General features: G+C 25.2%; 4 protein-coding genes across 6 annotated transcripts in view; 2 read left to right on the top strand and 2 right to left on the bottom strand.

Annotated features, from left to right (window-relative positions):
• LOC117168791 (serine/threonine-protein kinase PINK1, mitochondrial) overlaps positions 1-3,545 on the top strand; it is a 28,308-nt gene extending 24,763 nt beyond the window's left edge. The window contains exon 7 of the mRNA XM_033354596.1: positions 2,990-3,545. Coding sequence (XP_033210487.1) covers positions 2,990-3,241 — 252 coding nt within the window. The 3' untranslated portion in view covers positions 3,242-3,545. The remainder of the gene's footprint in view (positions 1-2,989) is intronic.
• LOC117168792 lies at positions 3,384-9,027 on the bottom strand. The gene is made up of 2 exons (XM_033354597.1): positions 8,898-9,027; positions 3,384-4,175 (listed from the first exon to the last, which is right to left on the bottom strand). Exons 1-2 carry the CDS (start codon positions 8,956-8,958, stop codon positions 3,883-3,885), a joined length of 354 nt encoding a protein of 117 aa, XP_033210488.1. The 5' UTR covers positions 8,959-9,027; the 3' UTR covers positions 3,384-3,882.
• Positions 8,960-24,675, top strand: LOC117168790. Of its 2 annotated transcripts, none has more exons than XM_033354594.1 (10): positions 8,960-9,198; positions 9,346-9,445; positions 11,802-12,081; positions 12,162-12,291; positions 14,825-14,959; positions 15,164-15,397; positions 15,468-15,697; positions 15,897-16,026; positions 19,648-19,905; positions 24,247-24,675. In XM_033354594.1, exons 1-10 carry the CDS (start codon positions 9,172-9,174, stop codon positions 24,658-24,660), a joined length of 1,938 nt encoding a protein of 645 aa, XP_033210485.1. In that variant the 5' UTR covers positions 8,960-9,171; the 3' UTR covers positions 24,661-24,675. The 2 variants fall into 2 exon arrangements, with proteins under 2 accessions (XP_033210485.1, XP_033210484.1); XM_033354593.1 differs by having other exon boundaries at positions 15,861-16,026.
• Positions 24,667-25,761, bottom strand: part of LOC117168787 (microtubule-associated protein futsch) — a 37,998-nt gene continuing 36,903 nt past the window's right edge. For both annotated transcript variants that reach the window (XM_033354588.1, XM_033354589.1), the window contains exon 9: positions 24,667-25,284. In XM_033354588.1, the coding sequence (XP_033210479.1) occupies positions 25,041-25,284 (244 nt within the window). In that variant the 3' untranslated portion in view covers positions 24,667-25,040. The remainder of the gene's footprint in view (positions 25,285-25,761) is intronic.

Genomic DNA, 25,761 nt, shown 5'->3' with positions numbered 1-25,761 from the left:
TTCGAATATTTAGTTGAAAATCCATCTTTTTGGTCGAAAATTAATTTTCTTGGTTAAAAATTCATACTTTTGGTTAAAAGTTAAACTCTTCCAGTTTTTTTTCATAATTTTAGTTGAAAATTTATCGCTTTAAATAAAAATTGAACTATTTTGTTGCAAATTCGTTTTTCATTGGTTGAAAATTAATTTTTTTTATCTGAAAATTTAACTATTCTATTTTTGGTTGAAAATGCATCTTCTTTTAGTAGAAAATTTATCTATTTGCTTGAAAATTCAACAGTTTGGTTGACAGTTTTTTTCTTTCTTGACTAAAGAGTCTTTCTTGCTTGAAAAATCAACTCTTGTGGATAATTCATATTTTTTGGTTGAATTCAACTGTTTTTAATTTAAAATCAAAACTTTTTTTAGTTAAAATATCAACTTGAAATTCTGCGTTGAGAATTCTTTTTTCTAAATGAAAATTCAAGTACTTGGTTGAAAGTTAAATTCTTTTTGTGAAAATTTAATTTTCTTGAAAATTAATGATTTTTTTAACATGGGTTCAAATTAATTTTTTTAACTGAAAATTTAACTATTCTATTTTTTTTTTTCAGTTGAAAGTTCATCTTTTTTATGAAAATTTTAATTGAATTCAATAAAGTGTTGACATTAATTTTATTCAGTAGATTTCATTTTTTGGTCGGGAATTTTACAAAATCATTTAATTTAGAATGCTTATTTGAAAATCTTTTACTTTAAAAATGTTCCATTTTAGATTATTAATTTTTAAAAGCATATATTTTAATTTAAAAAATTTTAAAATGCAGTTTTAAAGGTTAAAAAATTAGAAGTTTTTAAAATCGAAGATTTTAAAAATAAAAAACAAGGTGGCCGCCAGACCGGGAAACCGGGAATTTTACGAATTTTTCAGAAGAAAAATCTGCCCAAGTTCGATTTTAACAGTTTTTAAAATAATTAAAGTGCAGTTTTGAAGATTTAAACATTTAAAAATTAAAAGCATTTGAAGTTGAAAATGTTTGATAAAAAACAGTTTTATTTTATCATCTGTAAATATGAATAAATAAATTATTTTGAAAATGGGTCTGTACTCTAAGTATAGAAATCTGAACAATAATTGATTTGAAAAAACAATTCTAGATCTGTTCAAAAATTGAGAATTTCCAGATTATAACTTTTTCAATTCGAAAATCTTAATAAGAATTGAAATTAATATATCATTTGTTCCGATAATTTTATTTTTAGATAAACATTTTCATGATTTATCAATAATATATTTTTAATTCCGGGTTTCAGGTATTCCTTTATATTATTTTTTGTATTAAGTTTAATAAATAAATTTATTAATATATTATTTCTATTAATTTTTTTAGCTATTAAAAAATTTGAACGTGCGTTTTACTATTTTCAACTTAAAAATAAATCCATAATAATATAGAAAGCTTTGAATCTTTAGATTTTCGAAGAACTTTTAAACTTTTAGCGTTACAATTGTAATTTTTCTATTTAAAAAGTGTTCAATTTATAAGTGAAATTGTTAAATTTTGACGCATAAGTAACAATTCAACAATTATTATTTGTAGAAAAAATTTGAGTAATTTTTACAGATTTTTAGAAGTTTTGAAAAGATTAAAAATTAATTCAAAACTTGAAATTATTTCAAGTAATTTTAACGAAGTCTGTTAACATTTTTTTCAGAAGTTTTAAGTATATTTTCAAATTAATCGAAATTTTCCTTCAATTTTTGAAAATCCGGCAAATTAAAAAAAAATCCTTAAAATCTTCCATAATTTTTCAAAGCGAAAAATCACTTTCAATTTTCTTAAGAACCTTACGAAAATTTCTTTACAAACTTCTAAATTTTTTGTTTGAAATGTGCAAAAATCTACATTTTTTTTTAATTCGGCTGTAAGTATTTGAAATTATTTTAAGTTCTAAATTTCATTCGAATCTTTTTAAAGCTTCTAAATATGTCTTAAAATTACTGTAATATTTTTACAAATAATAAGTATTATATTGTTATTTATAAATTCAATTTTTTTTAATTTTCAGGATTTTCTAAAAGTTATAGAAAAAATTCAATTCATTTTGAAGTATATTTTAAAGTTGCAGAAAAAAATTCAAAAATGATTTTGAATTTGGAAAAATTTAAAACCACTTGTAGATTTCTCAAGATTTGGAAATAAAATTGTAAAGATTTTGAAGGATGCCTAGACTATTTAAAATAAAAATAATGTAACTTCTAATTTAAGAACTGCTAAGTTAAAAAAATTACTTTTCAATTTTGAATGTGTCTAGATTAAAATTATCTTAATTATCTTAATTTTGCAGTTTATTTGCATTTTATTTAGCATTGTTTAGTTGAAAAGTGTTACTACTTTCCATTTGGTTCGTGTAAATTTTTGAGCATTTGAATACTCAATTTTTGAATTGAAAAACTTTTAAACTTCAATTTAAAAAATTTGGAATTTCAGTGTTTAAATTTAAACTATTCCAGTTAAAGACTCTTTTATTTAGAAATTCATAAACTTTAACTAAAGTTTGAACTATTTTGTTACAAACATTTTTTTATCGGTTGGAAATTAATTTTTTTAAATAAAAATTTAACTATTCTATTTTTTGCTGATTTTTTTTGTTTTAGTTGAAAATTCATCTTTTTGTATGAAAATTTTAAATGAATTCAATAAAGTGTCCATATTAATTTTACTTTATAGAATATATTTTCCTATTTTCGTGAAAATAAAAAAGCAGTTATTCAATTTTACATCTGAACAGTGCAATTTTTACATTTCTATTCGACCGTTTAAAAAAAAAGCGAAATACTTGAATGTATCCATACTATGACAGGCTATACCTGGATAGTTTTTCTGAGATACCTGGAGAAAACCTAGAAATTTCAGGGAATTTTTTTCCAGGATTTGATGAAGACATTCTGAGCATTTGAAAAAAATGTATGAAATTAATCAATATTATTTTGTGTCTCTTTCTGTAGATTCTCCAGTGGCTTTTGTGCTTGACCACAAAAGTTTTGTGCGAGGGTCGTAGATTGTCGGAGGAAAATCCAGATTCTTCGAAACGAAATGAAGAGGAAGTCCATGGAGAAAACGAATATCAGCGAACTCTTTCGACTCAATCTTGCGGTCGAAGAACGATGCCCGAATATCAGCTGATTGCGAGTTTTTTGGGCAGAGTCAGTCTCGGAAATGTCAGAGATGGTTTCAAGTGGATTCAAAGGAACACGTAATTTTTTTCGATTCGACGAAGGAAAAGTGTAGTATTAAAACCTGGAAAAATAGGTGAAACAAATACAAATCTAGGGGCATCGAGAATCAAGCTTTATCGGTAGAAAGGCAAATTTAAGAACCTACTCTGACATTCGCCAAAGGCTCTTTCTTTTTTTTCCTTTTTAGGTTTGCTAGCAGCTTTATTTTTGATACTTGTGAAAGCGCAAAAGAGAAAACTTGAAGAGTATAATTATATTGAATGAAAATGCTTTGAAATTAATCGTTGATGAGGATTTTCTGAGAGTTTAATCTTTTGTGGTTCAGTTGCCTTGAATCTGAGCGAAGCGATGAGAAAGTATTTATTTTGGAAAGTGTATCATTTAATATTTTGTGAGAATTCTAGCTCGTTACTTAATTTATATACAGATTGTCTGGAAGGTATTTACAATTTTTATTATTTCTATTTAAATAAATATATTCTTTTCCAACTAATTTTCAAGAGAAAATATTGTATCGTATATAATATAAATTAATTCAATTTTTAACAAACCAAAAAAAAATGTTCTTGAAAAGTCGGAGTATCTTTTAAAATATTATTATATTGGAAATAAAATCTGTACATAGGGTTTTGAGATACGAATTTTTTTATTAATAATTTTCCTCATCTCTTTTTTTTCACATCGCGAGGGTGAAGCGGTTTCCGGCTTGTTTGCATTTTCAATTTCATGGCTTCCAAATCCAGGCTTTTGGTTGTTGCCAGCTCTTCCAGATAGGAAAGATATTCTTCAAAGGAGATTGCTCGTTTTTTAAATTTAAAGAAACATAAACCTGTATCGGTTGTTGTTATTTTTTTCATGTCGAGGATCCCTGCTGTTGATAACCACTTGTCACTTTGGGAAAGGGGAAGCAAATTTACTTCCATTGCGTCCGAAAGTGGATCCATTCGACAATAAGCTTTGCGAAAAAATTTAGAATTTGATTAGAAATTGTAAAATTGAAGCATCAAATTATTTCAGGCCTCGGACTGAGCACACCATTTTCTGACAAATTTTTCCTAACGCCACTATTTTCTTATTTCGCCTTAATAAATATTTTTTAACTTTTTCGCTGCCAAAAGGATGAATTCTCAACAAATTATATAAATTTTATAAAAAAATGTTGCAGTTTCACCTTGAAAATACAAATTTTCTGATAAGAATGTAGCAGCTGATATTGAAAAAAAAATGATTTGACTATTATATATCTTTTGTCATGTTGAGACGTTACAAACTCTTAAAAAAATATCAAGAAAACGGTTTTTTTTATGTAATTATTGTGAAAGTGACATGGTGGATTTTTCTAATAATGTTTTTCTGTTGTTTTTTTTTCATCGAATTATTTCCATTAATTATCGCTCCGGTATGAAAATCAGGTTATAAAAGTGAACTCAAAGAATATGGAAAATATTGAGACTATTTTTTTTAATTTTTCAAGATTTACAAATTTTTTAGGTAAACTGAATTTTGTTAGAGTGTGAAAAAAGTTCTTAAAATTCATGAGAAATTTTTAAATGATTGTTTTGTAAGAAATTTCAAGATAAAATCGAAACAAGATCACAAAACATTTTGAATTATTTCCTAAAATCTTTAAAAAGTGTGAAATATTTTAAAGCAAAATGTTGCCATATTCCATAATTTTAGAAAAAATTTGAGAAAGTTTAAGAGACATTCAAAAGTTTTGAAACGATTAAAAAATAATTAAAACTTGTAAAGATTTTTTAAGAATTTTGTAAAGTTTCACGAAAATGAAAGACATTTTTTCAGATTCCTATTTCCTAAGAAAAATTTTAATAATTTTTTATTTCGAAAAATTAATTTGAAGAGATTATTTAAAAAGATTTTAGAAGATTTCAAAAATATTCAAAGAAGAATCAGAAAGATTTTAAGGCAATTTTTTTAATTTTGCAAAATAAATAAAAATTGCAGGAAAAATTAAAATAATTTTTAGAGATTAGAAGGTCTGACAAGATTATAAAAAAAAGAATTTTTCTTATATTCGTGTGCAAATTTTTTATAATTTTTTATTTTGAAAAACGAAATTTAGGTGAAAATTGATAAAGGTTTTTAAACATAACAAACGGTTTCCTAAAATTTCTAAAAATTGTTTTAGAAGATTTTAAAGCAAAACGTTTCAATTTGGTAAGATTTCAAAATAAAACGAACAAAAATAGGGCAGAATATTAAGTAGAATTTAAAAGAGTTTCGAAAGTGTTCAAGAGAATAAACAATTTTTCTTACAATTGTTGGAAAAATTTAGAAGATTGTAAGATAAAAATTTTTTCAGGAATTTTAGACTCGAATTTTTAATAATATTTCGTAGATTCTTTTTGATAAGCCTAAAATATTTAAAAATATTTTTAATTTTCTCAAGAATCTTATAAAAATTATATTTACATAAATTTAAAAACAAGGTGATATTACTTATTTTCTTGTTCTCAATTTTCAGAATTTAATTTCAAAATGGATTTATTAAAGCACTTCGAAAAACAATCTTCCATTCCTTTGAGTCTTGTCAAAGATAAAAAAAATATTCCTTAATGATCTTTCTTTAAGAGTGACATAGATGTAATAATTATATTTATTATATAGTAGCATTATATTTTAAAACGGCAATATAAAAAAAATTAGTTCTTTATCACTATATTTAAAAGTGAATGTCCGTGACTAACATAAAATAACGAAAAAATTAATGACAAAATCATAAAATAGCAAGAAAAAAAAATTGCCGAATAATAAAATAAAAGAATTCTTAAATTGCCATAAATATTTCTATTCCTGAAATTTAAGTTTGACGAAATTTAAAATTTGCCGAAAATAATTAATAAATTATTAATTAATGATTAATTAAATTGTTTAGCTCATAAATGACTAATCAATTAACTATGTGCAGCAGTTTTAAATTTCGAGAATTTAAATATTGGTGGAAATTTCATAATTCGTTTATTTTACAAGTCGATCAATTTTAGTTTCGGATATTTTTAAATTTGTGATTTTATTTTTTGTCAGTTAAAGATCTTGTTATTATTTGAAATTTGGAAAATTTTATAGTTTGATAATAATATATATTTTTCGTATTATTTTATTAATTTGTGTATTTGTAATTTATTTTTAAATTATTTTCTATAAATTCTGAATATCCATGCAATTTTTTTGTTTGTTTGAATTGTGTCAATTATGCTGCTTTTTCCTATATTAAATAAAATAATACATGAGTCCGTAAGTCTCATTAACTTTTTTGTTGGAAATGCATATTTTTTGGTTAAAAATTCAACTGTTTCATAGAAAATTAATCTTTTTTGTGAAAAAATGAATTTTTTTGTCGGAAATCCATATTTTTTACTTGAAAATTTAACAAATTTGTACAAACTTTACCTATTTTGTTAAAAGTTAATTTTCTTTAAATCCGTCTTCTTGGCTTGAAAATTTCTGTATTTTCTTGAAAATCAATCTTTTTTGGTAGAAAATTAACCTTTTGGTTAAAAACTGATTTTTTTTTCGTTTGAAAAATTCATTTTTTATTGAAACAGTTACATTTTTATTTTAAAAAAATATTTTAGAAAACAGTTCAATTTCTACCAAACTGTTGAATTTTTCAGACAAAGACGACTTTTCTGTACAAAAAATTGGAATTTTCAACCCGAAAGTATGAAGTTTCAAAACAAAAGTTAATTATCAATCAGATAATTGGCTTTTAAGCTAATAAAATTAGTTTTTAAATTAAAAAAAAATAGATTTTAAAAAAAAATTAAAAATATTGAACCAAATAGTTAATGTTCAACTAAAACAATTTTCTACCAAAAAAGATGAATTTTCTACAAGATTGTTGAATTTTAATTTTTTAATTTTTAAATTAAATACTTGGGTCTCCAACTAAAACAGATAAATTTTCAACCATAAAATTGAATTTTTAACCCCTAAAAATTTTCAACAATATAATAAAAAGTTAATATTATTTTTGTTAAAAAATTTTTTAATATAAATAATTGAATTTGTAAACTAAAAAGATCAATTCTTAACAAAAATGATGTAGTTAAATTTTTGTTATGAATTAATTTTCAATAAAGAAAAGTCTACCAAACTGTTTAATTTGGAACAAAGTAGTTGAATTTTATACCAAGTTGTGGGAATTTGGTTGAGCCGAAAAGGCGAATTTTCTATAAAATAATTGAATTTTCAATCCGAGAATATGAATTTAAAAAAATGATTTACATGCAATCAGTTGAATTTTCAACAAAAAAGTTAACTTTTAAGTTTAATAAATAATACATTGTAACCAAAGAAGGACATTTTAACTAAAATTGTAAATCTTCAACCAAAAAAAAATTAACTTTTAAAAAAGTAGTTCAACTTTCAACCAAGGAGTTGAATGTTCAGTCTAAAAAATGATTTTCCAACGAAAAATGTAATAGTTGATCTTTCATACAAGAATAAAAAACAGTCGAATTCAACGAAAAATAGGAATTAAAAAAAAAGTTGAATCTTAATCAAACCAGATGAGATTTCTATCAAAATATTTGAATTTTCGACCCAAACAAACTACCTTTCAACAAAACAGATGAATTTATAAAAAAAACTTAATTTTCAACCAATTAGTGAAATTTTTCACCGAAAGAGTTGATTTTTCAACTCAATAGGACGCAATTTCAAGAAAACAGATGAATTTTCAATCAACAAGTTTAATTTTCTACCCAAAATGAATTTCTTTTTAACAAAATACATCAATTTTCCACCAAATATTTGAATTTTGTACCAAATTGTTCAATTTATTGGACAAAAATACGAATTTTCTGTAAAATACTTGATTTTTTAAACTGAAAAGGTGAATTTTCAACATAAAAAATCATTTTTAACCAAATCGAGGAATTTTTTGACGCGAATAGTTGAATTTTCAACCCAAGACGGACTTTTAACAAAACAAATGAGTTATCAACCAACAAGATTAATTTTCTACCAAAAAAGACAAATTTTTAATAAAATATATCAATTTTCAACCAATTCTTTAGATTTTTTACCAAACTGTTCAGTTTAACAGCCTAAAATAAAATTTTTCCACAAAACAGTTGAATTTTTAAACCGAAAATGTGAATTTCAAACAAAATAGTTGAATTTCAACCCAAACAGACGAACTTCCAATAAAACAGATGAATTAAGAAAAAAATGTTAATTTTCAACCAAATAGTAAAATTTCTTATCAAATAAATTTAATAATAATTTAATAAATTTATAAAAATAAATTTAAATTTTCAAACCAAAAAGATGAACTTTCAACAAAACAGATGAATTTGTAATCAAGATTAATTTTTTACCATAGAAGGCAAATTTTCAACCAAAATACATAAGTTTTTAACCAAATATTGAAATTTTGTAACAAATTGTTTAATTTACCAGCCAAAAATACGAATTTTGTGCAAAACAGTTAATCTTTTAAACCGAAATGTGAATTTTTAACAAAAAAGTACATTTATATTGGGTACTATTAATTCAGTTCGCACTCAAGTGGAAAAAATTGAATTTCATTTCTAATAATTAATTTTATGAAATTATTTCGGTACAATTTTTTAAAAATTTGTGACTTTATTTTTAATCTCTGAAGTGAGTTCGAGGCCTGCTATTTTTAATTGACGATTTTCAATATTACCTTTAAACATTTCGTCCAAAGAAATGATTTGCTCTTCTTTACTTGGCTCAAAAATATTCATTTTTGATCATTTTTTATTTTGGATTTTTTCATTAATTTTATAATCTTTGAAGCTGTCAATGAAAAGGAAATCAGACTTCGCTTGTTAATTCGATACCATTGCATGGCGCATGCACAGTTTAATATTTACCGATATTTATCTTCTGGTGAAATAGAATAAAAAAATATTTTTTTAAATTAAATTTTAAGGAAAAAGTGGAGACTGAATTTCAGAATGGAGGAAAATGAAAATGTCGAAAAGGTTTTGTATGATTTCATTGACGAAACTGATGTCAGAAATTTAGTTTATGAGAAACTCATGAGAGATAAAAAAGAAAAAATTACACTGGATATTTATAAAAATTTGATAATAGAAACTCCAGAATCAAAGGATTTAATTTTTGCTAAGGCTCGTGATATTGCAAAAATTGAAATCGAAGCGAGAAGAAAAGCAAAGAAAAATGTTTGTGGATTATCACTTGAAGATTGTGCTTACTGTCCAATAATTGGTCTGTTAACATTCTCTTTATTTATTCAATTTAAAAAATGCATGAATTTTGTTCAAACTTAAATTTTTCATTAAAAATTATACGATTGTTATAAAAATTTAACTTTTTGGTAGAAAAGTAACTGTTTTGTTGAAAATCTTATTTTTAGGTTGAACATTCAACCGATTTGTAGATAATTCGTCGTCTTTGCTTCAAAATTCAAAAATTTGTTTGAAAAATTAATGTATTTTGTTAACGAATCAACTACTTGATAAACAATTGAACTAGTTTATTAAAAAAAAATATTTTTATAGATCCTTGGTTGAAAATTGAACTATTCCACTTTTTGAAAATTATTCCTCCGGGTTAAAAAATTGTCATTTGGGTTGAACTCTTTTGTTGAAAATTAAGTTTTTAAAGGTTCATTATTTAAGTTGAAAATGTAACTATTTTATCAAAATTTAATTGTTGGTTGGTTGAGAATTAATTTCTTGAACCAACATTTTTCGTTGAAAAGAGATATTTTTTATTGAAAATTGATCTTTTCTGGTTGAAAATTCATTTATTTTGTTAAAAATTCGTCTTTTTTGCTCGAAAATTAATCTTAGTGATTAAGGATTCAACAATTTGGTAGAAAGTTAAACTATTCGGTTAAAAATTAACTTGCTTTTTTAAAATTAATATTTTTGTTTCCAATTTAACTGATTGTTAAAAAATTAATATATTTTTATGAAAATTTAACTTTTTGCTAGAAAATTAATTTTTTTGTTAAAAAATCATATTTTTCGTTTGAAAAATTGACCGTTTTGTAGATAACTCGTCCTTACTTTTGCTTTAGAGTTCAACAGTTTGTTTGAGAATAAATGTACTTTGTTGAAAATTATTTTTTCGTTTTTTTTGTTTGGAAAATTCATCATTTTTTATTAAAAATTCAACTTTTTGGTTCTAAATTAATCGTTTGGTTGAGGATTCAACAATTTGATACAAAATTAAACTATTTAGTTGAAAATTTAGTTTTAGAAAAATCGTTTAGAAATTGATATAGTTCGTTGAAATTTAACTTGTTTGTTAACAATTTATATTTTTTAAAGATTCAACTCTTTGATTGAAAATTTAACTATTTCATATTTATAAAGTTAATCTTTCTGCTTAAAAAGTAGTCTTTTGGGTTGAACATTTTTGTTGAAATTTGATTTTTTCAACATTCATTATTTAAATTGAAAATGTAACTATTTTATTAAAATTTAATTTTTTTTGTTTGAAACTTAATATTTTTAAACTAACTGTGTCGTATGCTAAAAACATTAAAATTAACTTTCTTGTTAAAAAATAATATTCACGGCTTGAAAATCCGAAATTTTGTTGAAAAGTGATGTTTTTTGTGAAAAATTTATGTTTTTTGGTTGAAAACTGAACTATATAATTTTAAAATGTTTAGAAAAATCGTTTAGAAATTGATTTATTTTTGTAGAAATTGAGATAGTTTGTTAAAAATTTATATTTTTAAGATTCACCTCTTTGGTTGAAAATTTAAATATTTCATTAAATTTTCATTTTTTTGGTTGATGCTTTTCAACATTTTGAAAATTTCCAAAAAAAGGAAAAAAAATTTGTTTAATAGATTAAGAAATATCAGTCCACATTTCTACTAGATATAAAATAGATATTTTTCGAAACGATTATCATGAAATATCTTAATTGACAAAAGTTCAAAAAGTGTGATCATTTTCAAAAAAATGCAATTTTGGTTTTTAAGAGATCCATCAGTTTAAACCGTTGTTTTTAGTAGATTTTAACAGAATTTACAAATTGTTTTCATGAAGTTTTTCAAATACACAAAAATTACAATTTATGGTTGTAATTCCTCAGAAGTTTAAATCACTGTTTTCGATTTAATTTATAGTGTTTACGATATTTTTGTTTGTTTAAATATTAATTTTCTTTACAAAAATGTAACTATTCTATTTTTTGATGAAAGACTATATTTTTTATTGAAAATTATTCTTTTTTAGTGGCAAATTCATGTTTTTTTTTGTCCAAAATTAATCTCTTGGTTGAAAATTCATCCTTTTTTATTAAAAACACAAATTTTTGGTTCTACATTAATCTGGTTTGGTTAAAGTTTCAACAATTTGATAGAAAATTAAATTATTCGGTTGAAAATTACCTTTCTTGTCAAAAATTAAACTATTTTTATGAAAATTAAATTTTTGTAGAACATTAACTTTTTGGTTCACTTCCTTTTTCGAAAATTTAACTATTTGGTAAAAAATTAATATATTTTTAAAAAATTCGTCTTTCTTATTATTATTCTTATGATTATTACTTATTATCCACAAATGAAATAAAAATTTATTTTCACTCATACAATTTCTAGAAGAATGTGTAAAAAATCTAAAAGATAGAAAAGCAAGGGGAGAAAAAGTTGATGTGAAAAAACCAAAAGTGGATTTTAGAGTGCAATGGAAAATTTCAAGTGATCCTTATTTGTACAACGATCGTAACTATGCAATTTTGCCAGATGTCCCAAAAAGATTTAAGGATTTGAAGAACAAAATAAAGATGAATGATTTGTTCTATGCCTGCTTTTGTGAAAAGAGATTTGATCGAAAGCGAAAACTTGTTCTGAATGGAAACGATCTTTATCCAAGAATCGGGTTACTTACGTTCTATTAAATAATTAAATAAAATATTAAACGAAAAAAAATTATCTAAATAATTTATTTTCTCTTTGTAGAAGACGTTTTCAAGATTCAGATATGCAAAGTCTTTTGGATTTTTTAGAAAAGAATGGAGATGTCACATCTCTTAGTCTGGCTTATAACGAAATTCGTTCAAGTTTCACAAAGCTTGTTGATTATTTGAAAGTATGTAAGATTAAAATTGTTAAAAATCAGGATCCTTTTAATTTTCTTGGTTGCTACAGGTGAGGGTATTCTGGAAAGTCAGAGATTTTTAAATTGGCCAGGAAAAGTTTGAAAGAACCTTCAAGAATCAAAGAATTTTCGACAAACAGAAGTTCCAGTTGCAAAATTTTATTCTTTGTATAAAATTCAAGAATTATGTTAAAAAGTGTTTTTTTCGGTTGAAACTTCAACTGTTTTGTTGAAAGTGCGTCTTTTTGGGATTAAAATTCAACCATTTTGATTAACAATTTTGACTGTTTGGTTGAAAATTAACTTTTTTTTAAATTTATATTTTCGGTTTGAAAATTCAACTTTTTTGTAGAAAATTTGTCTTTTTGGCATGAAAATTCAAAGTTTTTGATGACATTTTTTCCTTTATTGACTGAAAAATCGATCTTCGTTGAATATCTAATTCTTTTGTTGAAAATTCGTCTTCCTGGTATTTTCCAAACTGAAAATGTTTATTATTAAATTCTGGTTATGCTTGAAAATTTGATATTTTGCAATTGAAAATACATTTATTTGGTTAAAAAATCATCTCATTGGGTGAAAAATAAAATTATTTTGCTAGAAAATTAAACATTTTTGTGGCAAATTAGTTTTTAAGCTTAAAAATTCAACAGTTTTGATACATTTTTTTCTTCATTGATATTCATTTTTTAGATTTCTTTAATTTCAGCATTGGTTGATTTCATGTTTTTGGGTTGAAATTGATCTATTTTGGTAAAGAATTACACTTTTGGGTTAAAAATGAAATTTTTGATTGAAAGTTCATATTTTTACTTTGAAAATTTAACTGCTTTGTAGAAAATTCGGCTTTTTAACAAGAAAATTCCACGTTTTGGTAGGCATTTTTTTTAATGACTGAAAAGTCATTTTTGATTGAAAATTCAACACTTTTGTTGATTTTTGGTTGAAGATTTATCCTTTTAGTTTAAAATTAATCTCTTTGGTTGGACATTCAACTATTTTATTAATCTTGTTTTAAATTAATTTTTAAATAGAAAATATAACTATTTTTTTAATGCGTGAAAATTGATATTTTTTAGTTGAACATTCTTTTAATTTTGACATAAAATTTATATTTAGACTGATAATTCAACTTTTTTGCACAAAATTAATTTTTTTTATACTTGAAATTTCAAAATTATGGATTTTGGTAGAAAATTAATCTTCTATGTTCAAAATTCGTCTTTATTTGTTAAAAATTCAACTTTTTTGGTACAAAAATTCTGCTATTTGATTAGGAATGAAATTTTTGGTTGAAAATTCATATTTTTGGTTTAAAAATTGAGCTGTTAATTTATTTTGTTGAAAATATATTGTTTTTCTGTTTGCAAAATTATTTTTCAGACTTAAAATCTAATTATTCTGTTTATTCTTGAAAATTCAACTTTTTTTTATAGAAAATTAGGTTTCTTGGCTTGAAAATCTTGTACGCATTTTTTTCTTTATTTATATTTATCTTCTAAATTTCTTCATTGAATTAATTTTTTTAAATCTTTCGTGGTTGAAAATTAAACTTTTTTTTAAATTCGTCTCTGATTTAAAAATTCATCTCTTCTTGTAGAAATTTGACCTCTTTTGGTTATAGATTCAACATTTTAGTTAAAAATTCATTTCCCTGGTTGTATATTTAACTATTTTGTTCACAAAAATTTTTGTTTAAAATTAATTTAAAAAAAAAAGGATTTATTTCACCCAAGTTTGAAAATTCATCTTTTTTAGTTTAAAATTCATTTCTTTTGTTGAAAACTCTTCTTTTTTTGGCTTTAAAATGAACAACTATTTTGATAGAAAATTCATAAGTTTGGATTGAAACTACAATTTTTTTAAACGAAAATAAGTTGCTTTTTTTGGTCAAAATTTCAAAATTTTAGATAAATTTGGTTATTTAATGATATTTATCTGTTAAATTTCTTTATTGAATAAAAATAATTCTTTGGTGATTGTATATTTCACTTTATTTTGAAAATTTCTTTCTGTGATTAAAAATCAATTGTTGTAACTGAAAAATTAATTATTCCTTTTGTAGACCAGAATTCATTTTTTTTTAGTAACTATTAGGCTGAAAATTCATGTATTTTGTTCAAAACACGTCTTTTTGTAGAAAATTAATCTCTTTTGTCGAAAATTCGTTTTCTTTTTCTTATAATTTAATTTTTTAATCTTAAAATGTATCTTGTTTAATTAAAATCTCAGGTTTTTTGTTGACAATTCAGGTATTGCGTTGAAAATTCGTTCTTCTTGATATATAATTAATTTTTTTGGTTGAAAATTGATCTGCTCGATTGCAAAATCTTGATCGAAAAATCATTACTTGTTTGAAAATTAACCAGTTTTCTTGAAAATAAATTTCGAAAAAAAATATTTTTTGTATTAACATTATTACATTATTAAATTTGTCGGGGAAAATTCAAACAATTCTAAAATTGGGATTTTGTAGCAACCTTGATTTCAGAATAAACTTTTTAGAATGCTGAATCTGTTTCAGAAAAATCAGCACGTACTGGAATTAAATTTACAGAACAATGAAATAGGAGAATTTGGAATTAATTATTTGTGCAGAGAGCCTGAGAGTCTAAAACTGAGGATGCTGAGATTAAATGGAAACAAATTTGGAGTCGAAGTTTAAAGAAATTATAATCAGAATAGTGTAGGGGAAACCTTCCTACAGTGGATAATTATTAATTAAAAGCACGGATATACGTAACAAAAATTAATTTTAATTTTAATTCATGCAGATATTTTTTTATTAATGATTATCGACTGTATGGAGGTTTACGATATATACTCTTTTTTCTTTTCAAATAATTTAAATAAAAATTTACAGAGTTCGAAAAAAGTTGCTTTGTTCCTCGCGAAAAATCAATATTTAAAACACTTGGATGTCGCAGAAGTTGATCAAACAATTTCAAGTTTAGTCTATTATACTACGGTTCTCAGATTTGATCAGGATCAATACTCCAAGACCCTAAAAATTTTGGACATTAGTCGCCCAAATCCAGGATACATGTGCAATTTTGATTCGGCCCATTGGGCAACTCTCATTGGTTCAATGCTGAAAGTAATAAAAATTTTTGAAAAAAAAATGAAAAAAAAAATCAAATAATTTTTAAACATATTTAACTTTATAGTTTAACGAAACATTGGTTGAGCTACATCTTCAAAAATTCGGCTTTTCCTGTCACGATATAGAATTGATGTTGACTGATGCAAAGTACAATAAAACATTGCATTTGCTAGATTTGAACGAAAATAATATTGGGGACTACGGGGTTGAAATATTTTCAGATTGGTTCACGGAAAAACCAGCTTTAAGGGGTCTTTTGTTATCACACAATATTGTGACTAACAATGGTGCCAGGTATTTCAAAACGAAATTATTATAATTATTATAAGTGCTTGCATTTGCCTGGACGTTTGACCAGGGGAGAGGCAAACTGCAGAAAACCACCTCCCGAGGTTTCAAAAATAAAATATAAATCTTATTATCCAAGATAAGGTTAATAAATTTCCTTCATATTTAGAATTTTGAGTTTTTGCTTGCCATTTTCGAAAATCAGGATGCTGGATCTTTCCCATAATCGAATAGACGATGCTGGTGCAATCGACATTTTAAATTCTATCAAGAAATCTTCTCCTATGAGGCATCTACGGCTTTTTGGAAATCGTATTAAGCACCCAACAGCAAAGGCAAATTCAAAAACTTGGTTCAATTTTGCATTATTTATTCCAAAGGCGGATCCAGACAATTTTTTGAAAGGGATGATTCCCTTTGTATTAATTATATTTTCCAATAGGTGTTTCATATGGGATACATTTTTAGTAAAAATTCATATTTTTATATTGAAAATTCAACTACTTGGTTTAAAGTTGAACTAATTTATTAAAAAGCAATTTTTTTTATTTGAACACCCAACTGTTTGGTTGAAAATTAACTTTTTTTAAATTTCATATTTTGGATTGAAAATGTACCTATTCGGTAGATAATTTTCTCTTCTTTGCCTGAGCTCAACAATTTGGCAGAAAATTCACCAAATTCATAGAAAACATGATTTTTTAAATTATTTTACTATTATATTACTATTTAAAAAATATATGCATTTTTACAAAAATTTGTCTTTATTGTTAGAAAATCATTTTTTCTGGTTAAAAATACATCTGTTTGTTGAAAATTAATCTGCTTTTCTTGAGCTTCAATCACTTTTTTGAAAGTTCATTTTTCTTTCAAATTCAATTCTTTCATATTAAAAATTCAAATATTCATTTGTTTAACTATTAACCATTATATTTTTTGTTGAAAATCCAACTGTTTTTATATCAAATTCGTCTCTCTGCCTTGAAAATTCAATATTTGGGTAGATAATTCAACTATTTTGTAAAAGATTTTTTAAAATAAAAACATAATTCTTTTTAATCAGAATTTAACTATTCCAATCTTAGTTAAAAATTGACTTGTTTTGGTAAGATCAACTATTTTGTTTAAAATTTTTATAACTTGTTGAAAATTCGTCTTTTTACTTTGAAAATTTAACTGCTTTCTAAAAGATTTGTTTTTTAAATTATTTTTTTAAAATGAAATTTTATTTTATTTTTGGTTAAACATTGATTTTTTTAGTTTAAAAGCTCAAATATTTTGTTGAAAATGTATGCAATCTGTTGAAAACTTGTCTTTTTTCGGTGGAAAATCAATGTTCTTGTTTAAAAATTCAACTGTATGATTATAAATTCATGTATTTTATTAAAAACTAATTTTATTAATTTCAAATTGAACTATTTGTTTAAAAATTAATTTTTTTGTTGAAACTTTATATTTCCGGATTGAAAATTCAACTTTGTTGTACAGAAAATTCGTTTGTTTTTTAAATAAAATTTTTTAAATTATAATTTAACTTTTCCCCTTTTGGTTAAAAATTGATCTTTTTAATATAAATATACAACCATTTAAAAATAAATTGATATAATTTGTTGAACATTCGTTTTCTTTGATAGAGAATTAATCTTCTCGGTTGAAAATTCAACTCTTTTTTTTTAATGTATGTATTTGATAAAAATTTCTTTTTTGGGTTTAAAAACTAATTTTATTAACTTAAAATTTATCTATTTGTTTGAAAATCAGCTTTTTTATTGAAACTTTATATTGTCGGGTTAAAAATTCAAAAATTAGGTAGAAAATTCAACTGCTTGCTAAAAGATTCGTTTTTTCGTAATAAATTTTTTTAATGAAAATACAACTGTTCCTTTTTGGTAGCAAAATTATCTTCTAAATTGAAAATGAAAAATTGAACTTTTTGGACTTTTCAGTATAAGAGCTTATCTATTCAGTTGAAAATATATGCAGTTTGTTGAAAATTCGTCTTTTTATCTTGAAAATTCAATATTTTAGTAGAAAATTTCACTGCTTTGTGAAAGATTCGTTTTTTGAATTAATTTTTTTAAATGAAAATTCCATTTTTAAATATTTGTTTCAAAACTGAAATTTTTTGTTTAAAGTTTATATTTTCAGGTTGTATATACAATTAGTCTTTTTGTATTAAAAATTTAACAGTTTGGTAAACAAATTTAATTGTTTTCTAAAAGATTCTTTTTTTTTTAATCAATTTTTTAAAATGAAAATTTAACTTTTTCACTTTTGGTTAAAACATTTTAGTTTTAAAATTCAAGACTTGAAAAACAAAATAAAATCAAAATTTAATTAATTGAAAATTCTTTTTTGGTAGAAATTAAACTTCGTAGTTGAAAATTCAACTAGAAATAAGATACAACAATTGAGTGGCTGAAATTTGTTTCAGAAAAGAGAGGGCAGGGGGTACAATCGCTCCTTTCTGGAGCCTTTCTTGATTTATTCCGCTTTTACACTTCCGTAGCCCCGGACAGAAACCCTCATAGTTTTAGTCGTTTGACGTCCTACCGTCCTTCGTACTTTTTTTCAAGACGAAGTGAGAGGAAATTAGGGAGTGGGCGAGGGGAAATGAAGGAAGTTTATGATGGGAGAACTATGAGAAGTTAGGATAAATGAGGAGAGGGGAAGTAGGGGATGACGGGAAATAATAAAGGGGAGATATGGGAAGTGAGGGAAGTGAGGGAAGGGAAACTATAGGAAATTAATCAAATCAAAGTGACGAGAAATAAGCAGAAGGAGGGTGGGGCAAATTGTTGGAGGGAAAAGTATCAGAATTGAGGTAAATGTAAGTCAAAAGAATAAGAGAAAATGAGAGAGGGAGAGTAGTCGAAGTGAGGAAGGATAGTGAGAGAAGTGAAGAAAGGGCTAGTAGGAGACTGCTGGTGAGTAGAGGAGGGAAAATGAGCCCTGGGGAAAGGAAATAGAGGAGGGGGAGTTTTAACTGGGGAAGTGAAGAGAGGGGAAGTAAGGGAATCTAGAGGACGTGATGAAAAATAAGGGATGGGGCATATGAGAAGTGAGGTGGGAATAATTGGCGAAGAGTAGGGGAAATTAGGAGACGAGGAGGAGGAAGTGAGGGGAAATGGTCGGAGGGGAAATTATCAGAGGCGAAGTAGCGGAATATTGTTAGGGGAAAGTAGGGGAATTGAGGGGAAATTATAGAAGTTTAAGTTTAGGAAGGGAGGAGAAAGCAGTGAAAGTGAGGCACGCTAGTGAGTAAAGTGTAGGTCTTTTAGTGCAGGTGAGTAGGAGAGAGGAAGTCAGGAGAGGAGAAGAAGAAGAGGAAGAAGTTGGGGAAGTGGAAGAAGGGGAAGTAAGAGAATCAAAGGGCATTAGGGGAAGTGATGACAAATAAGGGATGGGGACATATGAGAAAGGAGGGGGATAGGGGGAGGAGTAGGTGAAATTAAGAAAGGAAAAGTGCGAAAATTGGAACTAAAGACTACAGGAAAATAAGGAGGAGGAAGTAAGAGGAAATGGTCGGAGGGAGAATTCGAGGAAATGATCAGAGGGAATATTCGAGGAAATGATCAGAGGCGAAGCAGCAGAAATATTGTGAGGAAAAAGTAGGGGAATTGAGGGAAGGTTAAGTAGAGGAAGTGAGGGGAAATTATTGAAAGTGAGGAGTGCAGGTGTGTAGGAGAGGGAAAGTGATGACTAGGGAAAGGAAGTAAGGGCAAGGGTGTGTTGACTGGAGCAGTGAGGAGAGGGGATGTAGAGAAGAAATAAGTTGGAGAAGGGAGGGCAAGCGAATTTTAAAGTGAGGAGGGGAATCAGGGGATGAAAAGCATGAAAGGGGGAGAGTTGCCCCTTTTTTGTAGGCATGCGGCGCCTACCTTGACTAATTTTTTTCTTTCCTTGGAATCGGTTTAAATATTAATTTTTTCGTCTTCAAATTATTCTTTTATTAGATCGTAGAGCGGATGTTACTTTCTGGAGTGTTGGTTCAAGAAAATCTAGATCTGAAGCCTTATAAAGTCGATGGCGAATTGAATTTCGCTCATTATCCAGCTGATCATTATAAACAAAGATATTATAATGTTCCTTCGTATTCGTACCCTAAACCTTTAAGAATTCCTTTCATAAAAAATGTCTTTAAAGGAATGGAAAAGCCTAAAGTCAACTTTAAATACGTCGATCCTGTACCGACTGTTTCAAGAAGATCAAAAGTATAGTTTTCATTGTTTAAACAAATTCTTAACCATACCTGAGATTGTAAAATAATTAATTTTGATGCATTTAGATCTATCAACAAAAATATTTGAACTTCTATGAGAAATTTAAAATCGCACAAAATTTAATAGAAATTCCTTGATACGGTTGGAAATATTTTTAAATCCGCTATAATGCTTGAAATCTGCTAAAATCCGTAGAATTCGCTTAGAATTCTTAACCCTTTTTCCTTTGAAATAATGGAAATAGTTGATAGATAAACCTTTATTTTTTGGCCTGCTAGCCTTAAAAAATTCCTGGAAATAATTAGGAATCATTTAAAAGCCCATGAAAATAAAATAAATATATTTCGTAAATTTCTTTGGAAATCCCACAATATTTGATGAAATCCATTGAAATTTTTGAAATCTCTTGAAATTCTTTGGAATCTTTTAAAATAACTTAAAATCTTTGAAATCCTTGAAGATTCAATAAAGTCCTTTAAATACTACTATTAACTTTCTGGTTAAAAAAATTCATCTTTTTTAGTAAAAAATTTAATGGGTTGAATCAAAATTTAATTTTTTTGTTGAAAATTCGTCTTTTTGACTTGAAGATTCAACAATTTGGTTGCCTTTTTTTTTACTAAAATTTTTTTTTTTATTTCACCTGTTTCGATGAACATTCATCTTTTTGTATTAAAAAATCATCTGCTTTTGTAGAAATTTCAACTTTTTTCCTTAAAAATGCAACTCTCTGGTTAAAAATAAATTTTTTTCGATTCGAAATTAAATTTATTGTTAAAAACTTCACATTTACGGGTTAAAAATTCAACATTTGTGTAGAACATTAATAGTTTCAGCTTCCTTTTTTAATTAGACTTTTTAGCTTAAAAATTAATTTCTTATCTTAGAAATTTCATCTCTTTTGGTTAAAGATTCATCATTTTACTTATAAATTCAGTTCTTTGGTTGGATATTGAACTATATTTCTTAAATTTTTTTGGTTTGAAATTAATATTCTGAACAAATTGTATTTCGCACATGCTTGAAAATTAATCTGTTTTTAGTTGAAGATTCATTTATTTGGTAAAAACTCATTTTTTTAAAGGGACAAATATTTTGACAGAAAATTCATGCGTTTGGATTGAATATTATTTTTTTAAATAGAAATTTAGATGTATCTTTCCCTTGAAAGTTCAAAGTTTTGGATACAGTTTTTTTCTTGATTGATATTTATCTTTTAAATTTATTTATTAAATTTAGAAACATCTTTCGTGTTTAAAAATTCAACTTTTTCCCGATTCGCAAACATTTTTCACGGTAAAAACCCCGAATTATAAAATTCGCGAATAATAAAATAGCCGAAAAATAAAAATACCGAATTGGAAAATTCCGAAAATTAGAATTCGCGAATAATAAAATTGCCGAAAAATAAGAATACCGAATTGGAAAATTCCCGAATAATGAATTTCCCGGCAGAAAATTTACGAATTATAAAATATCCGAATGGGAAAATTTCCGAATGTAAAATTGCCGAATTTAAACAATTAGAAGTTTTTATAAATATGTTTTATTCGTTATAAATACAATAATTATTTTTTTAAATTATTTCATTTTAAATTATTGTTATTTTGAATTCAAGCAATAATTTTTGAAATTTTAAATATTAAAAATAATTTAAAAAAAAAAATATATTATATTTATAATCAAGAAAACATATAAGAAATTGTAATTTTTTAAATTCGGGAAGTTTACAATTCGGATATTTTATAATTCGTCAATTTTCTGCCTGCAATTTCATTATTCGGGAATTTTCCATTTAGTTAGTATTATTAACTGCCGGCAATTTTATCATTCGGGAATTTTCCAATTCGGTATTTTTATTATTCGGGAATTTTTCAATTCGGTATTTTTATTTTTCGGCAATTTTATTATTTGCCAATTTTGATTTTCGGGAATTTTCCAATTCGTTATTTTTATTTTTCGGCAATTTTATTTTTTTATTATTCGGGAATTTTCCAATTCGGGATTTTCATTGTGTCGGGAATTTTATTTTTCGGGATTTTTCAGCCGTCCTTTTTAATGCTCTAAATTAAATTGAATAGTCAATCACTAAATTTAAAAATATTCAAAATTCCATTTTAAGCAATTTTAAATTCTAATTCAGGCTCAGAATTGGTTAAAAATTGAAAATGTTTGATTCCAACTCAGAATTTGTTGAAAATTCCTTGTTCAAATCCGGAATTTTAATACTTTTCGAACATTTTCCGTTTCCAAAAAAAAAATTCAAATTTTTGTAAAATTTCCTGTTCCAATTTATGATTTTACCTTTTCTTGAAAATATGTCGTTTTAACTTATAATTAGCATTCAGTCTAATAATAAATTCCAGTTTTTAATTCAGAATTAGTTAAAATTTGAAAATTCCCGGTTATTATTTTAAATAAATTCTAGTTCGAAGTATAAATTTGTGAAAGATTGAAAATTCTCTGTTTAAATTGTGTTAAATTATTTTTATTTTTATTAGTTTAAAAATCCTTAAAATGCTTCGAAATTCTTTTTCAAGATCTTTAAACATCGACATGTTTCGAATTTTTTCATATTCAAAAATATTATTACAAGTTTTTCACAACTTCTAAATATCTTTTAAAATTATTCGAATTTCAAATAATTAAAAAGAAATCATTCTAAATTTTCTTAGCAATTTCAAAAAACCATTTGATATTTTTAATTAATTTTGAATTTCTTCAAAACTTCTAAATATTTCTTCAACTTACTCGATTTTTTCTAAGAATAATAGCTGTTTAACTGATATGTTCACATCAAAATTTAAGAACTTGACTTAAAAATTAAATTTTTTCAAATAAAATTAAAATTGAAATTTTCAGTTTGGTTTTTTTGTTCCGTTTTGAGTATTTTATTTAAAATTACTGATTTTAAAAGTACAGTCAGATATTTTTAAATATTAAGTAATTGTTCTTTTTTTAATTGGATTTTTTAAAATAAAAGCATTTAATTATAAATATATTATTTCAAAGTTATTTTAAAAATAAAAATAGTTTATAATGTTTCAATATGGGGTTTACATTTGCTTAAGACTTTACAATTGAAACAGTTTAATTTTTAACGTTAAAATCTGGAAGTTTTAAAATTGTGAATTGATGCCGAATCATTTTGTACAATTATTATTTATTTAAAACATTTTAAAGTGGAATTTAAATTAAAAAATCATTAATTAATTCATATTCACAGTTGAACAACTAAAAATGTTTGTTATCAAAAATCTTCGATTTTAAACGCTTCTAATTTTTTTTGTTCAAGTCTTTATAACTGCATTTTAAAATTCTTTCAATTCAAATACGCATTCTAAACAGCACGATATCATAATTAAAAAAGATCACAATTTAACTAATTATTTTAAAAACTAATTAAATCAAAGTTTGACGGATTTTTTTTCTAAAAATTTTTAAAATTCCCGGTCAAAAAATAAATCCACGGTCATTTCCCGGTCTCATAAAATTCCCGATTTCCTTTTCCAGCGACCACCCTGTTTTCGTTGAAGATAAATTTTTGTAGATAAAAATTGTCTTCATTAAAAATTGAATTATTCCATTTTTAGATCAAAATGGATCTTTTTCATTTGAAAACTAAACTATTTGGCTGAAAATTCATGTATTTTGTTCAAAATTAGTTTTTTTTTTAGAAAATTTATTTTTTTGCTTGAAAATTTGTCTCTGGTTGAAAATTACACTATTTTGTTGAAAATTCGTTTCATTTTTGTTAAAAATTAATTTTTCAAACTTAATATTTATCTACTTTCGTTAAAATCTCCTAAATTCTTTGAAATAGTTGGAGATCCTATCTTGTAAAATTATTTGAAATCTTTGGAGGTTCCAGAAAATTCTTTAAACGTTTCTTGAAATTATGAAATCCCTTGAAAATGTTGAAATCAGTAGAAATCCCTTGAACTAATTTGAAATCCTAAATTAAGTAAATAAATCAATCATTCATTTGTAGTTTATATATTTTTTGCATCACTTTATTCAGTATATTTAAACATTACTTATTTCTATTCTGAGTTTCTTATAATGATTTGTCTAGAATTTAAAAATGATAAAAAATTCATTATAGGCAAATACTGAATTTCCTGTAATATTTTTTCCAACTATTGTAACGAACATAACACTGAGCTAAAAACTTGGACAATTTTCAAATTTTTGAAAAACTGTCGAACTAAAAAAAGGTTTAAAAAAAAATTTATTGACTTCTTCAGAAAAATAGGTGTGAATAAAATGCAATCTCAGGCCTTTTCTAAACCAAAATTAAGATCATTATAAACAATAAAATAAATTATCTAGATCGACAAAAACCATCCTTTCGAATGCGTCTGCTGCAAATATAGAGAAGATCAAATTACGAACTCTCTAGCCTCTCCCTCTACATTGCTAAATGAAACACAAAATATCTGCGAATCTTGCGTCTGTTCAACATTGGAAGAAAAAAAAATAATAAAACAGCAACCAGAAATTTATAATTACTCTCGAGAAGAAAATTACCCAGAATGTTTCTGCGATGAAGAAGAATCGCAAAAACTCGAAAACTCTGAATCTTCGATGCCTCTGACGATAAAAGAAAAAACAGAACTTGTTTTGCAGCAGGTAGATTCGGAAATTGGACTTAAAATACTGCGATGGATGACAATTGACGAGTCTATTTTTGAACAAGACTTGAATGAAATTGCATATCAAAATTCAGAATCTAAAAGAGAATAAAACCAAATTCTCTCTCGAAAATACAGTTTTATTTTTTCTCTAGAGATAAAAAAACAACATATAATCCAAAAAATGATACTTTGGCACTTGTAATTTTCCAATAAGTACAATCTAATGTCAATACTTTTTTTTTGTAATCCAATTCTTCAACTAGATTTGAGCTTTCGTAAATTGGAATGCGCCTGTGGAGATGTCCCAAACTATCATCTACAAACTAGTATTCACGGAATCTTTTTACACTATTTACAATAATCAGTAAATTCTTAACATCTGTTTGACACCGAACCATCTGGAAGGGTATTCAAATCTAGGCCTTAATAAAATAATAATAATAATAATAATAATAATAATATAGTAATAATATTTTTCTAAAGATCCATTTAGAAGGGAGAAAGACCTGAAGTATTCAGGTCGTAAAGACTCGCGAACTTGTCACAATTTCTTATTAAATCAAAGGCACTATCGTAGTTTAAAATCTGATCCTTGAGCTCCTTTAGTTGTTCGATTGCTGCTTTGTGAATCTTTGTCGTTTTCTTCTTATAACGGACCAAGTTGATCATTTTATCCACGGTGTAATGTAACCAAAGTACGTTTGTAAAGGGTTCAAACCTTTGCCACTGATTTCTAGAATAAGAAATCAGAAAATAGAAAACAAGGATCGATATATAATAAAGAAAATAAAAATCATATATTAAATCAAATGAATTTTAAATTAATCAAATAAACTAGAACTAAATTAAATCGACAGGGTGTCTCGCGATTCTTAGGAATAAAATTCAAGGTCTTTTCCAGGTTTTCCAGGTCAAGAAATCGAAATTTTCCAGGTATCCTTTTTTACATCAAGTAATGAAATAAACGTTTGTCATACATGTAAAAAATGAGCCATTTCATTTTTTATGGGCCAACAATTTCTAAAGAAAGCCGAATCGTAAATAAACAAATTCTTAATTTTTTTCAAACATGAGTCGTCTTTGTGAAATCTTTAGGAATATTTTTTAATCTTTTTAATGTCTTTCAAATCATTGAAATCTTTGTGAAATCTTTTTGAAGCATTACAAACCTTAATGAAAGCTTGAAATTTCGGTGAAATCTTTGATAAAT

The sequence above is a fragment of the Belonocnema kinseyi genome, chromosome 3 (assembly GCF_010883055.1).
Source record: "Belonocnema kinseyi isolate 2016_QV_RU_SX_M_011 chromosome 3, B_treatae_v1, whole genome shotgun sequence".
Classification (NCBI taxonomy): domain Eukaryota; kingdom Metazoa; phylum Arthropoda; class Insecta; order Hymenoptera; family Cynipidae; genus Belonocnema; species Belonocnema kinseyi.
Note: the sequence above shows the minus strand (reverse complement) of the source record. Positions and strands in the feature narration are given on the sequence as shown.

Coding starts and splice junctions, on each gene's coding strand:
- LOC117168790 (XM_033354593.1), top strand. CDS start 9,172: ATGGAGGAAAATGAAAATGTCGAAAAG. Junction 9,199..9,345: donor AAAATGAAAATGTCGAAAAG/GTTTTGTATGAT, acceptor ATTTTTGCTAAG/GCTCGTGATATTGCAAAAAT. Junction 15,698..15,860: donor GTGACTAACAATGGTGCCAG/GTATTTCAAAAC, acceptor CTTCATATTTAG/AATTTTGAGTTTTTGCTTGC.
- LOC117168792 (XM_033354597.1), bottom strand. CDS start 8,958: ATGAATATTTTTGAGCCAAGTAAAGAAGAGCAAATCATTTCTTTGGAC. Junction 4,176..8,897: donor TTTGGACGAAATGTTTAAAG/GTAATATTGAAA, acceptor TTTTTCGCAAAG/CTTATTGTCGAATGGATCCA.